Below are 16,477 nucleotides of genomic sequence, written 5' to 3'. Positions count from 1 at the left end.
CATTTCCCAGATCACAGAAACACAGAAGAAAATAAAAAATAAGACAAAAGAAGCCAGCACCTGAGAAAGTTAAAATGTTCTGTGTACAAGGCTGATAGGTGCACGCATAGCCGTAAGCTGGAGCAGGCACATTGGGGCAGGCAGCTGCAAGCAGTGCCTCTGCTTGCCGGCAGAATGTCCTTTCTCTGGGGCAAAGCCAGTGTGGAGCCCAGGTCAGCAGATGGGCTGTGCCAATCAGTTATTCCAGCCTTTGACATCAGTCAAGCCAGTGTGTGGCCTGGTTCACACTCCATTTATGTCCTTTTCGCAAACAAAAGATCAGTTCTCCCACTGTTATCTCCCGTGGCTTCCTGCAAACTAACGGTCATGCTGGCGGTTCCACAGGCTGTTCCACCTCTTTATTTATTTATGTATTTATATTATTTTTTTTCTTTGTTGTTAGGTTGTTTAGTGTTTCTTTTTCATGCTCATGTTAACGTGCAGTCTATCACTCACAAAGTGTGTGATTCTATACTAGCTATGAGATGAACGTTACCTAATCCCAAATGTAAACGTCTAGCCATAAAGATTGCAAGCTCTAACCACCATAACTTTTGTGGAAAATGATTGAAATGACACATATCCACCTGTGGTTTCTGTAAGTATTAGGCAATAAAGGCCTGCAGAATACAGAGAGGGATATATCCCTGCTTGTAATCATTCCTCAATCCAAATGTTCCATGATGTTTGAGTGCAGCATTTATTTTATGTGATGTAGCAATTGAAGAGTCAGTCTTTGCTGTCTGTTTCATTCTAGAACGTCAAAGAAAATAATTCTTGTCACTGTCTTCTTAAGTGAATTCAAAATTTGGTCGCTAAACTGTTCACTGCTTTTGAAAGATCAGGCCTGCACCCAGTCCCTGAAAAGGTGTTGGAACAACTTGTTCTGGACGCTATCTCCAAGCAATTCAAAGAGAAGTATGTTATTTGCAGTAGTCAGCACGGATTCACCAAGGGGAAGTCGTGCTCGACCAACCTTGTTGCCTTCTATAATGGCATCACCAGCTGGGTAGATGGGGGGAGAGGAGTGGATGTGATCTACCTTGACTTTAGCAAGGCTTTCCATACTGTCTCCCATGACATCCTGCTAGCAAAGCTAAGAAAGTGTGGGATAGAGGAGTGGACAGTAAGGTGGGTTGAGAACTGGCTGACTGGCCGAGCTCAGAGGGTGGTGATCGGTGGCGCGGAGTCTGGCTGGAGACCCGTGAGTAGCGGTGTTCCCCAGGGGTCGGTGCTGGGCCCGGTGTTGCTCAACATCTTCATCGATGACCTTGATGAGGGAATAGTGTCTGCCCTCAGCAAGTACGCCAATGACACAAAGCTGGGAGGAGTGGCTGATGCGCCAGAAGGCTGTGCTGTCATTCAGCAAGACCTGGACAGGTTGGAGAGATGGGCAGGAAGAAACCAAATGAGGTTTAATAAGAGCGAGTGTAGAGTCCTGCACCTGGGAAGGAACAACCGCACGTATCAATACAGGCTGGGGGGTGACCTGCTGGAGAGGAGCTCTGAGGAGAAGGCCGTCCTGGTGGACGACACGTTGACCATGAGCCAGCAGTGTGCTCTGGTGGCCAAGAGGGCCAATGGGATCCTGGTGTGCATGAAAAGGAGCGTGGCCAGCAGGTAATGGAGGTGATCCTCCCCCTCTACTCTGCCCTGGTCAAGCCTCACCTGGAGTACTGTGTCCAGTTCTGGGCTCCTCAGTACAAAAAAAAAAGACAGGGATCTCCTGGAAAGAGTCCAGCGAAGGGCCACAAAGATGATAGGGGGCCTGGAGCATCTTCCCTATGAAGAAAGGCTGAGAGACGTGGCTCTGTTCAGCCTGGAGAAAAGAAGACTGAGAGGGGATCTCATCAATGTGTATAAATACCTGAGGTGTGGGAGACAGAGGGATTTGGCCAACTTCTTTTCAGTGGTTTGTGGGGACAGAACAAGGTGGAGCAAGATGGAGCACAGGAAGTTGCGCACCAACATGCGAAAGAATTTCTTCACGGTGAGGGTGACGGAGCGCTGGAACAGGCTGCCCAGGGAGGTTGTGGAGTCTCCTTCTCTGGAGATATTCAAGGCCTGTCTGGACGCCTACCTGGGCAGCCTGCTCTAAGGAACCTGCTTTGGCAGCATGGTTGGACCCGATGATCTTTTGAGGTCCCTTCCAACCCCTACGATTCAGTGATTCTGTGATTCTGTGACCCAGCGTTTGTTTTTGTTCCTTTTGTTTCAAGCTCTTTTTGGTACATATTTGCTTCCTAAAACAATACAAAGAAGGTGAAAAAAGCAAGTGTCTTCCTGAACAACAACAGGTCTTTGAGATGAGTCAGGAAACCTAGAGGTACTGTTAAGATTATTGTTGATCTTCAGGTTTTTCAGAATTAGTTATCACTGTTTTCTTCATTATTATTTCTTCTGCTTTATATGCAGTGGTACCATTAAGTCTTCATGCAAACTAATGCTCGTGCCGGCTGTTCCAAAGGTAAAAGTGAAATGTAGGTCTTTCTCAGGCATACTCAACTTAGACCTTGTGAACCAGTTTAAAGGCAGAAATCCTACTTGCATGTGTTAATATACAGTATTAATTCCAGTGGTACGTGCAGTGCTGAGGCCGAGTCTTCAATTTCTACATCACGTAAAATACACGCTGCAGTCCAACATGATGGAAGATTTGGATTCAGACATGATCACAAGCTAAGACATATCCATCTGACAGATGATGCCAAGCTGGGGAGATGTGTCTATCTGCCAGAGGGTAGGAAGGCCCTGCAGCGGGACCTGTACAGCTTGGATTGATGGGCAGAGGCCAAGGGGATAACGTTCAACACGGCTAAGTGCTGGCTCCTGCCCTCTGGCCACAACAACTCCATGCAGCGCCACAGGCTTGGGGCCGAGTGGCTGGAAAGCAATTATTATTATAAGAGGATATGGGGGTGTTGGTCAATGCTCACCTGAGCACGAGCCAGCAGTGTGCCCAGGTGGCCCAGAAGGCCGATGGCGTCCTGTCTTGTATCAGGAATAGTGTAGCCAGCAGGACCGGGGAGGTGACCGCTCCCTGTACTCTGCTTTGGCAAGGCCGCACCTCGACTACTGTGTTCAGTTTTGGGCCCCTTAGTACAAGAAGGACACCAAGGCCCTGGAGCTGGTCCAGAGAAGGGCTACAAAGTTGGCAAAGTGTCTGGAACACAAGTCTTATGAGGAGTGGCTGAGAGAACTGGGGTTGTTTAGTCTAGAGAAGAGGAGGTTCAGTGCAGGCCTTACTGCTCCCTACAGCGACCCTAGAGGAAGGTGTGGGGAGCTGGCGGCCGGCCTCCTCTCGCACATTACTAGCGACAAGAGGGGATGAACCACCCCTTGCACCAGGGGTGGTTCAAGTTGGAAATTAGGAGACATTTCTTCTCAGAAAGAGCAGTTAGGCACTGGAATGGGTTTCCAGGGAAGTGGTAGAGTCACCGTCCCTGGGGGTGTTCAAGGAAGGATTGGACTTGGTACACAGGGACATGGTTTAGTGGGTGACCCTAGTGGTAGGGGGATGATCTGGGATGACCAGATGATCTGGGAGGCCTTTTCCAACCTTAATGATCCTGTGATTCCACGATCTCTGCATTCTGCATGCCTTTGTTGCCTGTTATTTATGGACACCTCAGGTGGATGTACATGTAGGTCATTTCAATCATTTTCCACAGAAGGTACGGTGGTTAGAGCTTGCAATCTTTATGGCTAGACTTTTACATTTGGGGTTAGGTAATGTCTGTCTAATAGTTAGCAGAGAACCATCCAGTTTCTGAGTGTTAGACCTGAATGTCAACATGGGCCAGAACCAAAACTAAACAACAATCAAGCAAGCAACCAACCAAAACCAAAATCAACCAACCAAAACAGACAAACAAAAAACTTTACAACAACCTAGTGCAGCATGGAGACGAGCATACGCTGTGCTCCACTCTCTGTCAGGATATCCATTGCAAACCTGACTTTTGCCCCTGGGATCAGGCCAGGCAGCACTCCTGCCCCTATGAAAGAGGCTGGCTCCCCATTCCGGTTGCTGCTTGACTGCCCGGAGCCTGTTGCTTGCAGTGTGGGATAGCACAAGACAACCCAGATGGCAGTGAAAGATTTTGGTCAAGCCACATCTGCACAGACAGCGAATGACTTAGTGTTATTTGCTTGGAAGAAAACAGTTGTCTTACTCATGAGATATGTTATGAACAAATTATTGATGGCCACCATTTCCAGAGAACGCTTCCTAGCAAATGGATAACCTTTAATTAAGAGTATTCATTTGCAACACTTGTTTTGATAAGAATAACCTTGGGATAGCTTACAGTTTCTGCACTCTAAATTAGAGGTATCTGAGATAGTTTTCTTCTGATGTCCTTTTGTTTTTATTCTTGTTTTTATGTGGTAGTGATTTTTGTTTGTTTGTGTTTTTTTTTTTTTTTGTTTTGTTTTGTTTTGTTTTGTTTTCCCTCTGCACAGCTCCAAAACTGTGAAGGTTATAGACTGATTTTAAAGTGCAGCTTGTCAAAAAACAGAGCTTTAAACTTTGTGCTGTTTGGGAGAGAGGAGATCTGCTGGCTGCAAAAATTAAAGAAAAGCTACTACCTCCATTTTTTAGTGTCCTGATGAAGGATGAAGTGACACAAACTTGTCCTTACATGCCAAGCCCCTATAGTGTCACAAGAAGCAAGAGATCGCAGTGGAATGAAACTGAGACACAGCAGAGCTACTTCAACACAGAGACAATATTATGCTGTGCTTTCACTATCATCAAGAGGACTAAGTGATGTTTGGCTGTGCAGCTCACTTCACATTTACCAGTGGAACAGCCAGCATGGCTGATAGCAGCTGGGAAATGCAGTGCTCTCTTGGTAGCCTTAAGAGGTACCAATGGTATGGCCCCTGGTTATGATGTGATAATGCTACTACGATCCAGTTCATTAGGAGAAAAGACATCACTCTTCAGTTTGATTGCCGTTTATTGTTCACTGGGAACAGAGAGTCACAGGATCTTAAACACCAGGGAATCGCAAATGGGGGAAACAGCATACATACAGACGGACAGGAGAGAAACAAATTCTGATTGAAGATATTACTTGGCATCAATGTGAATTGCAACAAATGGATCTTCGTCAGTGTTACTGATCTGGAAGTTAGCCATTCCATCCCCGGAAACATATATCTGCTTTAGAACTATAGAACTAGGGTGCCACTGCGTAAATCTAGCTCAGGCAGCAGGAGTTGTTCTCATTGGAAGAAAAGAACAGGACAAAATCAAAGCATAAAAGAGCTTCACAACAGGACGCGTGCTGCTAAAGGTAATCCTAATTGTGATGAGCGTTCAATCCATTAGGGTTGAACGGGCTTGGACTGGCTTGGATTGGACGGGCAAGTTTGGATGAGGGAAGTGAGAGAGTGCCTGCTCCGCTCAAAACTACCAAAACTTCAGCTCCTACTGCCTCCATCCTTGGGCACTGCTCTGTCCACAGCACCAGCCTCTTCTCATGTGAACTCATCTGTGGGTGTACTGGAGATGCCATGGTATGTGCGGCAGACCACAGGAATGGGATGCTCAAGATGCTAATGAGCAATCTGTACATCTTCAGACGCTCCACTCAGACACCTCAGCCTTGCTTTCAATGTTCTCCATTCACCTGTCAGCGCTCTAGCTGAAGGACATCCCCCCTCCCAACACCTGAGCCCTTTCAGCATTCCGTCTGGGGAGCTCTGCTTCTCCTCGGGGATACGGTCTCTCCCACCAACTTACCAGTCGTCATTATTAAAGACGATGAAGCCTTTATTGCCACGGCCAAAAGCTACTTGATTGCTGCCATTGTCCCACCAGTTTGAGAAAGGCTGGCCGTCTACCACGTTACGGAAGATAACCATGTTCCTGAAAATGCCAGGAATGGCTGTCACTGGAGTTGCAAGAGCTCCACAGCCAAGAGGCTCATCATGCAAAAGTCACTGCTTTTACTGCGTTTTGCTCCAGAGTCTCCTACCTTATTTGCCGCCAGCGATGCTCACATACCCAGTCGTTGCCACAGGTGGTATCCGCATTGATTGTAACAGACTTTGTTGATCCATCCGAGTTGCTAGGCAGTCCAATCCAGTCATTGGCATCCTTTTTATTGAAAAGAGACATTTGAAAGTTCTTACTGGAAAAAGCAGAGCAAAAAGCGGGATGGTTAGTGCATCTATTTTTCCACCCACCCGATCCAAGATTGGACAGAGAAATCACTTGAGAAGTTTAGCAAACATGAATCTTGAGCGTTACAAACTTACCTGCCCATTTACAAAATTTCTTGTCCAACGATAACTTGACATCACACGTGTGAATCCATACGGATGAGCCAACATGAAACCAACGGCCATTTTATAAAGCCTGTTGGGCCAAAAGCATAATGAGACGTGGCTAGAAAAAGCGTGCCGGGGAACAAAGAGACAAACAAATCAGCAAGAGGAAGAGGCATCAGCCAGACAACCCCGCATTCCTTACCTGGCATCCCAGAAGGTGAGAATGGAAGCTCCACCAGCCCCGTGCCCCCGCTGGTTGTCATGGTTATCCACAAAGACCAGGGCTCTGTCAGAAGGCACAAAGCCCCAGCCTTCTCCCCAGTTCCTGGCCAAAAACACAAGGACTTGAATCTACCCCGCCAAGCTGTGCATCCAGCATATCCTAGGCAAGCTGCACGATGGGTGCCCTTACTTTAAGTAGGCCATCTTTTCTCCATTCCACTTGCGGATCACTGTCCCCAGTTTTGCGCCGTATTTGAATTCGGTCACTCGGCCATTTCCAAAGTACTGACTGCCTGTGATTGGCTCACCACCCAAGTCAATTACCTAGTACAGGAAGCAGAAGGTAATCATCTTTCCTGTTCCCATAGAGAGGAAAAATTTGCTGTCCCTTCAGCATAAGGGGGTGGTCTCTCCACTGGCCATTTATACTCCTGCAAGATGACAAAGTTCCTTTTGCAGTTGTAGATTTCTCAGAGATAAACACTATCAGTTCTTGTTTGGCTAGCAAGCTGGGTATCACTCTTCCATTCTGTTTTTTTTGTTTGTTTGTGTGTTATTTTTTTTTTCTGTATTGCCGCACAGCTGAAGATAAAATACCTTTTCACAATGTTTATGCCTTATCATTAAACAAGCAGTCTGTGCGCAGTTCACTCAAATTTGGGACTGTATTCTTTCCAGTCATATAAACAAAGATAATGTATCAGAAGTTAGCCCAGGTGTGACATGTGGACCCTTGAGGGGAGCTCTGGAACGTAGCCGGGAAAAGGAACGGAGGGGAGGGAAGGGGAGAGGATTGAGGAGAGGAAAGGGGAGGGGAAGAATTATGAGATAAGTGGAACTCTAATAGGTCTCAGAGAATGAATGAATTCAGAGGGATTCAGAGGCATCTAGCACTCAGGATTAATCCCAGCTCACACCTGGCTACCAGACCAGCCTCTCTAAGTCAATAGCTGATGCATCACACAACACGTTGTGAGGCTTGAGCAGCCGAATAACGTACCTTTAGCTTAATACAAGTCTCAAGGGAACGGTGTTTTAAAATTTTACCATGCATTGGGTTGGTCTTGGTAATAATGACAGTCAATAGGTTTGTTCTCACTATCCTCATAATCACAATTTGTAATCACCTCACTGGTTGCTTGCTGTTGGAATGTAGACAAGGTCATGTGTGGAGCTGGTGCATATTTTTGTAAGAATGAATTGACTCCTTTTACTTACGATGTTAGAATCCTTATTCCCTCTTGCTCCCATTTGGAACAGTTTGTCTTCTACTGTGACAGTACTGAAGATAGAAACCAATGAACCAAAGTTCCCACCAATCAATGTGTCATTGCTGTTAGTTAAAATAAAGTCAATTCATTTGTTTGTATTTGAAAAAGACCTCTCGTAAGTTCTATGATAGGAAAATGAACAGGTGGGCAAACATGACCTGCTTTTGCATTTCATCCTTGAACACAAATTCTGGGAAAGACAAGAATGTATCTGACACATACGGAATGTCATGGCTAGTTTAGAAAGGACATAATCGAGGCAGTTCAGGTACAAAATGTAATGACATTTTCTCTTGGAGTGGGTATGCCTGTTGGTGGACTTCTTGCGTTTCTCACAGTTATTCACTAAGTGTCAGGGATTTTCTTGTTTTTGAATTCTCACAGAGTGCTGTTTTATCATTGGCCTGACTCCAGCTTATTCAGGGAGTGTTGTACTAGGAACTTGACGTTATATATTAGTTCCAAATGAGATCCTCAAATCATGGTACAATGAAAAGCGGGAAGGTCTTTGAAAGAGGAAATAGCAGGAAAATCCAGAACAGGCTTAGGCAATGGATCCATTTGACTTTCCAATTCATTTTTATGACAGACATCAAAAATTCACCTGCACTATCTCTTTACATCTAATTTTGCATTTCCCTCCTTGACTATGTGAAATAACAGGAAAAAACATAAGGCCAATTTCCTATTTCCAGTGTGATTCAGCTGTTCAAGTCTCACAATGTGTTGTGTGATGCATCTGCCTTTGACTGAGAGTGGCTGATCTGGTACCCAGATGTGAGCTGGGATTAATCCTGAGTGCTAGATGCCGCTGAATCACTCTGAATTCATTCATTCTCTGAGACCTATTAGAGTTCCTCTTGTCTTATAATGCCTTTCATTTCATATTCCAGAGATCCCGTTGAGGGTCCACGTGTCACGCCTGGGCTAACTTCTGATACATTATCTTTGTTTATATGACTGGAAAGAATACAGTCCCAAATTTGGGTGAACTGCGCACAGACTGCTTGGTTTATGATAAGGCATAAACATTGTGAAAAGTTATTTTATCTTCAGCTGTGGGGCAATTCGGGGAAAAAAAAACAAAACGGAAGAGTGATACCCAGATCGCTACCCAAACAATAACTGATAGTGTTTATCTCTGAGAAATCTGTCAGCTGCAAAAGGAACTTTGTCATCTTGCAGGAGTATAAATTGGCAGTGGAGAGACCACAGCCTTATGCTGAAGGCACCATGCAAGTCCTCCTTCTCCTCGCAGCCGTAGGGCTTTGCGGAGCGCAGTACAACTCCAACACTCGGGCTGGGAGGACATCTATTGTACATCTCTTTGAATGGCGCTGGGCCGATATTGCTCTCGAGTGTGAACGCTACTTAGCTCCTAATGGATTTGGAGGAGTTCAGGTACGTTGTTTCCTGCCCGTAGGTAGTGAAACTGCTTTGTAACATTTGATTAATAAACCGCAAAAGGCCAGAATCAGAGACAGCCAGCTCCAAGTAACTTTGGTGTGGAACGTGGGGATGGAAGTAGTAAATGCTGTTAGGCGTAACCAGAGATCCTGCCGGCCTGGGTCGGGTTTCTCTCCATCAGACCAGCTGCAAAGGTGCACGCTTTCCCCTGATGGGCTTCCCTTGGAAGGCTAAGTTTTCCTCTTCCCTTTTTACTGAGGCAAGTGTCTCAGCGTGGAGTTTTGGCTTTCCGAAGGATGTCTCTATTGCAGACAAAAGTAGTTCCTGTGGCTTCAGCCCTCCCATGTGCGTGCCCTTGGACAGCAGGCCCAGGCTGGACATGGGCAGCCCATGGGAACAAAAGAAAACTTCCTTGCTACCAGTCTACAACACAGACATCTCGCAGACCCCAGCTTGTGCTGCAGGGAGGGAGAGAGAGCGAGAGAGACCGGGTCCGGCGCAAAGCCTGTCTCTCATGGGAATCCAGGACTAATCTTGGTGCATGTTTTGCACTTTGAACTTGAAACAGGAACTACTAGTTTCTTACTGAGGTCCATCATCTCATCTGCAGGTTTCGCCTCCAAATGAAAATATCGTCATTACTAACCCATTCAGACCCTGGTGGGAAAGATACCAGCCCATCAGCTACAAGCTCTGCACTCGATCAGGAAATGAAAAAGAATTCAGAGACATGGTGACCAGATGCAACAACGTTGGAGTAAGTGCCTTTAAAACACGTAACTGATACAGCGAGCAGTGTGGTTTCAACTGAGGGACGTCACTGCTCCTGTCCTCAAAGGAGGCATAAATGGAGAATATGAAAGGGGAAAAAGGGTCAAATTAACAGTGATGTGATAAAGCTCTGACTGTTGCTTCCCAGCGCTACAAAGCATACTGAAGTGCAATCACTACGTTTCAGGTTTATATTTATGTGGATGCTGTCGTCAACCACATGTGTGGGTCTGCAGGTGGCTCAGGCACCCATTCAACGTGTGGAAGCTATTTTGATGCTGGGAACGAAAATTTTCCAGCAGTGCCGTACTCTGGCTGGGATTTCAATGATGGCAAATGTCACACCTCAAATGGAGAAATCCAGAATTATGGAGACACGTATCAGGTAAATTTCTATGGGAAAACTGTGAATTCTTTTTTAACCTGTTCTATAAAGACTACTGTATGGCGACACAAAGGGAGTAGGTGACCACAGATTCAGCGCTTCGCCACCTGACCAGTGAATACAGTGAGCATCATAGATTTGTCTTCAGGGAAGGTACTTGTGCACAGTATAGTAGGCACTGAGAAATCACAAACCTGTCCCACATGTTTCATGTGGGCATGCGCAGGACTGCGCCTGAACTGATGGAGCCCAAAGCACTCAGCTGCACCAGTGAGCTCTTCCTTACAGCTGCAAAACTCAGCTGAGCCTGATAAGGTGCCTCCTGGAAAACTGGCAGCAGTGCAAGATGCTACCCTGGCTGCGCGCGGTAGTGTTTTTGTACATGGAATGTGTGGCAGGTCTTTCTCAAGTTCACAGCTCAGCCTTTATCAGCTTTGCAATGATACGCTGTGCAGATTCCCATCCGGAATGCTGATGACATCAAGATGGGGAGGTGATATTTTACTGACCACTGCTTTATAAGCTGCTGCATGGAGTGAGACCACAGTGCTCTTTATTACCTTCCCCTTTCTCCATTTTCCTTTTCAATTTCCTTTGTCATTTGTCCTTTATCTTTTCCTTTTTCTTTCCCTTTCCTTTGTCTTTTTTCTTTTGCTTTTACTTTTCCTTTCTCTTTGTCCTTTTTGTTTTTCTTTTTCATTTTCTAATTTTTCTTTTTCATTTTATTTTTTATTTCAACTTTTTTCTTTTCCCTTTTATTTTCCCTATTCCTTTCCTTTTTTTTATTCTTTTTCTCTTTCTTTTTCCTTTTCCTTATCCATTTCTTTTTCTTTTAACTTTTATTATTTTTTTTTTTTACTTTTTTTCCTCTTCCTCTTCCTCTTCCTCTTCCTCTTCTTTTTCCTTTTCCTTTTCCTTTTTTTTTTTTCCTTTTCTTTTTCCTTTGCCTTTTGGATCTGCGTTTGCTTTCCCTTTTCTGTTCTACTTTCCCTTTTCTTTTACATTATTCTTTATTCATTTCACAGGTTCGTGACTGTCGCTTGAGTGGCCTTCTTGATCTGGCCCTGGGGAAGGACTATGTACGCACAAAAATTGCAGAGTACATGAATTACCTCATTGATATTGGTGTAGCAGGCTTCCGGATTGATGCTTCCAAGCATATGTGGCCTGGGGACATCAAAGCATTTCTGGATAAGCTGAATACTCTGAATACTCGATGGTTTCCTTCAGGAACAAAACCGTTCATTTACCAAGAGGTAATCTCCATGAATTTCCTTTCTGCTTCTCTTTGTGCATGTGTCTTTTCTACCTTCCTCCTCCTGAGGAGTGGCAGTGATGCCATGGGCCTGTTCCTACACACCAGGAAAGGCTGAGCTCCGCAGTCCAGTGGGCGAGTGATACCTGCCCTTCAGAAATGCAAGGCACCTTGAAATCTATGTGGGGATTTCTAATGGTCAACTAACTAGGAGGTGGTAGGCGGCAGCTTAGGGCAACTCTACAGCCCCTTCTTTTCACATGGTTACAGCATGTATTGTACCAACTTTTGGCTGATTTGCCCAGCAGAAACGAACGTGCTGAGCAATGCATTTCTCTCAAGCTAAAAGATGAGGTAAAGTTGCTGAGTGAATGCAGCAATTTTGTCTATGTGGGACCAGAAAAGATGATTACCACCTGCTTCCTGTACTAGGTAATTGACTTGGGTGGCGAGCCAATCACAGGCAGTCAGTACTTTGGAAATGGCCGAGTGACCGAATTCAAATACGGCGCAAGACTGGGGACAGTGATCCGCAAGTGGAATGGAGAAAAGATGGCCTACTTAAAGTAAGGGCACCCATCGTGCAGCTTGCCTAGGATATGCTGGATGCACAGCTTGGCGGGGTAGATTCAAGTCCTTGTGTTTTTGGCCAGGAACTGGGGAGAAGGCTGGGGCTTTGTGCCTTCTGACAGAGCCCTGGTCTTTGTGGATAACCATGACAACCAGCGGGGGCACGGGGCTGGTGGAGCTTCCATTCTCACCTTCTGGGACGCCAGGTAAGGAATGCGGGGTTGTCTGGCTGATGCCTCTTCCTCTTGCTGATTTGTTTGTCTCTTTGTTCCCCGGCACGCTTTTTCTAGCCACGTCTCATTATGCTTTTGGCCCAACAGGCTTTATAAAATGGCCGTTGGTTTCATGTTGGCTCATCCGTATGGATTCACACGTGTGATGTCAAGTTATCGTTGGACAAGAAATTTTGTAAATGGGCAGGTAAGTTTGTAACGCTCAAGATTCATGTTTGCTAAACTTCTCAAGTGATTTCTCTGTCCAATCCTGGATCGGGTGGGTGGAAATTAGGTGCGCCATCCATCCCGCTTTTTGCTCTGCTTTTTCCAGTAAGAACTTTCAAATGTCTCTTTTCAATAAAAAGGATGCCAATGACTGGATTGGACCACCTAGCAACTCGGATGGATCAACAAAGTCTGTTAAAATCAATGCGGACTCCACCTGTGGCAACGACTGGGTATGTGAGCATCGCTGGCGGCAAATAAGGTAGGAGACTCTGGAGCAAAACGCAGTAAAAGCAGTGACTTTTGCATGATGAGCCTCTTGGCTGTGGAGCTCTTGCAACTCCAGTGACAGCCATTCCTGGCATTTTCAGGAACATGGTTATCTTCCGTAACGTGGTAGACGGCCAGCCTTTCTCAAACTGGTGGGACAATGGCAGCAATCAAGTAGCTTTTGGCCGTGGCAATAAAGGCTTCATCGTCTTTAATAATGACGACTGGTAAGTTGGTGGGAGAGACCGTATCCCCGAGGAGAAGCAGAGCTCCCCAGACGGAATGCTGAAAGGGCTCAGGTGTTGGGAGGGGGGATGTCCTTCAGCTAGAGCGCTGACAGGTGAATGGAGAACATTGAAAGCAAGGCTGAGGTGTCTGAGTGGAGCGTCTGAAGATGTACAGATTGCTCATTAGCATCTTGAGCATCCCATTCCTGTGGTCTGCCGCACATACCATGGCATCTCCAGTACACCCACAGATGAGTTCACATGAGAAGAGGCTGGTGCTGTGGACAGAGCAGTGCCCAAGGATGGAGGCAGTAGGAGCTGAAGTTTTGGTAGTTCTGAGCGGAGCAGGCACTCTCTCACTTCCCTCATCCAAACTTGCCCGTCCAATCCAAGCCAGTCCAAGCCCGTTCAACCCTAATGGATTGAACGCTCATCACAATTAGGATTACCTTTAGCAGCACGCGTCCTGTTGTGAAGCTCTTTTATGCTTTGATTTTGTCCTGTTCTTTTCTTCCAATGAGAACAACTCCTGCAGCCTGAGCTAGATTCACACAGTGGCCTCCCCATTTCTGGAGGGCCGATAAAGGAGTGCAGGGAGAGAAGCAGGGTCAGGCTTAGTAACTCCCTTGCATCGCATTGCCTTTCCAAGTCATGCAATAGCATCAGCTTCAGAATTCCTTTACCCAGTTGCAAATATCTGTTTTGAAAACAACAGAGAAGCAACGTTCACTGATTTTCACACAGGTACATGAACGTCAATTTGCAAACTGGTCTGCCTGCTGGTACCTACTGTGATGTTATTTCTGGACAAAAGGAGGGCAACGCGTGTACTGGAAAGCAGGTGTATGTTTCTGGGGATGGAACGGCTAAATTCCAGATCAGTAACACTGACGACGATCCATTTGTTGCAATTCACGTTAATGCCAAGTTATAACTTCAATCAGAATTTGTTTCTCTCCTGTCCGTCTGTATGTATGCTGTTTCTCCCATTTGCGATTCCCTGGTGTTCAAGATCCTGTGACTCTCCGTTCCCAGTGAACAATAAATGGCAATCAAACTGAAGAGTGATGTCTTTCCTCCTAATGAACTGGGTCGTAATAGCATTATTACGTCAAAACCATATGCTATACCAGTAGTAGGAATTAGGGCGCTATCCCAAGCAATCCCAAATTTATTCTGATCAAAACGAGTGTTACAAGTGAACACTCTTAATTAAAGGTTATCCATTTGCTAGGAAGCGTTCTCTGGAAATGGTGGCCATCAATAATTTGTTCATAACATATCTCATGAGTAAGACAACTGTTTTCTTCCAAGCAAATAACACTAAGTCATTCGCTGTCTGTGCAGATGTGGCTTGACCAAAATCTTTCACTGCCATCTGGGTTGTCTTGTGCTATCCCACACTGCAAGCAACAGGCTCCGGGCAGTCAAGCAGCAACCGGAATGGGGAGCCAGCCTCTTTCATAGGGGCAGGAGTGCTGCCTGGCCTGATCCCAGGGGCAAAAGTCAGGTTTGCAATGGATATCCTGACAGAGAGTGGAGCACAGCGTATGCTCGTCTCCATGCTGCACTAGGTTGTTGTAAAGTTTTTTGTTTGTCTGTTTTGGTTGGTTGATTTTGGTTTTGGTTGGTTGCTTGCTTGATTGTTGTTTAGTTTTGGTTCTGGCCCATGTTGACATTCAGGTCTAACACTCAGAAACTGGATGGTTCTCTGCTAACTATTAGACAGACATTACCTAACCCCAAATGTAAAAGTCTAGCCATAAAGATTGCAAGCTCTAACCACCGTACCTTCTGTGGAAAATGATTGAAATGACCTACATGTACATCCACCTGAGGTGTCCATAAATAACAGGCAACAAAGGCATGCAGAATGCAGAGATCGTGGAATCACAGGATCATTAAGGTTGGAAAAGGCCTCCCAGATCATCTGGTCATCCCAGATCATCCCCCTACCACTAGGGTCACCCACTAAACCATGTCCCTGTGTACCAAGTCCAATCCTTCCTTGAACACCCCCAGGGACGGTGACTCTACCACTTCCCTGGAAACCCATTCCAGTGCCTAACTGCTCTTTCTGAGAAGAAATGTCTCCTAATTTCCAACTTGAACCACCCCTGGTGCAAGGGGTGGTTCATCCCCTCTTGTCGCTAGTAATGTGCGAGAGGAGGCCGGCCGCCAGCTCCCCACACCTTCCTCTAGGGTCGCTGTAGGGAGCAGTAAGGCCTGCACTGAACCTCCTCTTCTCTAGACTAAACAACCCCAGTTCTCTCAGCCACTCCTCATAAGACTTGTGTTCCAGACACTTTGCCAACTTTGTAGCCCTTCTCTGGACCAGCTCCAGGGCCTTGGTGTCCTTCTTGTACTAAGGGGCCCAAAACTGAACACAGTAGTCGAGGTGCGGCCTTGCCAAAGCAGAGTACAGGGAGCGGTCACCTCCCCGGTCCTGCTGGCTACACTATTCCTGATACAAGACAGGACGCCATCGGCCTTCTGGGCCACCTGGGCACACTGCTGGCTCGTGCTCAGGTGAGCATTGACCAACACCCCCATATCCTCTTATAATAATAATTGCTTTCCAGCCACTCGGCCCCAAGCCTGTGGCGCTGCATGGAGTTGTTGTGGCCAGAGGGCAGGAGCCAGCACTTAGCCGTGTTGAACGTTATCCCCTTGGCCTCTGCCCATCAATCCAAGCTGTACAGGTCCCGCTGCAGGGCCTTCCTACCCTCTGGCAGATAGACACATCTCCCCAGCTTGGCATCATCTGTCAGATGGATATGTCTTGGCTTGTGATCATGTCTGAATCCAAATCTTCCATCATGTTGGCCTGCAGCGTGTATTTTACGTGATGTAGAAATTGAAGAGCTCGGCCAGTCAGCCAGTTCTCAACCCACCTTACTGTCCACTCCTCTATCCCACACTTTCTTAGCTTTGCTAGCAGGATGTCATGGGAGACAGTATGGAAAGCCTTGCTAAAGTCAAGGTAGATCACATCCACTCCTCTCCCCCCATCTACCCAGCTGGTGATGCCATTATAGAAGGCAACAAGGTTGGTCGAGCACGACTTCCCCTTGGTGAATCCGTGCTGACTACTGCAAATAACATACTTCTCTTTGAATTGCTTGGAGATAGCGTCCAGAACAAGTTGTTCCAACACCTTTTCAGGGACTGGGTGCAGGCCTGATCTTTCAAAAGCAGTGAACAGTTTGGCGACCAAATTTTGAATTCACTTAAGAAGACAGTGGCAAGAATTATTTTCTTTGACGTTCTAGAATGAAACAGACAGCAAAGACTGACTCTTCAATTGCTACATCACATAAAATAAATGCTGCACTCAA

General features: G+C 46.2%; 2 protein-coding genes across 2 annotated transcripts; one reads left to right on the top strand and one right to left on the bottom strand.

Moving 5' to 3' along the window:
- Positions 1 to 5,116: 5,116 nt before the first annotated feature.
- LOC311212084 (pancreatic alpha-amylase-like) lies at positions 5,117 to 7,651 on the bottom strand (the record flags this gene model as incomplete). The annotated part of the gene is made up of 7 exons (XM_084291191.1): positions 5,117 to 5,225; positions 5,792 to 5,917; positions 6,027 to 6,148; positions 6,310 to 6,409; positions 6,524 to 6,646; positions 6,734 to 6,867; positions 7,544 to 7,651. 7 exons carry the CDS (start codon positions 7,649 to 7,651, stop codon positions 5,117 to 5,119), a joined length of 822 nt encoding a protein of 273 aa, XP_084147317.1.
- Positions 7,652 to 9,047: 1,396 nt separating this feature from the next.
- AMY1A (amylase alpha 1A) lies at positions 9,048 to 14,073 on the top strand (the record flags this gene model as incomplete). Its single annotated transcript, XM_084290778.1, has 10 exons — positions 9,048 to 9,215; positions 9,832 to 9,978; positions 10,180 to 10,377; positions 11,403 to 11,633; positions 12,065 to 12,198; positions 12,286 to 12,408; positions 12,523 to 12,622; positions 12,783 to 12,904; positions 13,014 to 13,139; positions 13,884 to 14,073. 10 exons carry the CDS (start codon positions 9,048 to 9,050, stop codon positions 14,071 to 14,073), a joined length of 1,539 nt encoding a protein of 512 aa, XP_084146904.1.
- Between the last annotated feature and the right edge of the window lie 2,404 nt (positions 14,074 to 16,477).

Source organism: Netta rufina (genome assembly GCF_964035555.1).
Source record: "Netta rufina genome assembly, chromosome: 8".
NCBI classification, from domain to species: Eukaryota; Metazoa; Chordata; class Aves; order Anseriformes; family Anatidae; genus Netta; species Netta rufina.
The sequence above is the reverse complement of the archived record's forward strand: the minus strand, read 5'-3'. Positions and strand labels throughout refer to the sequence as shown.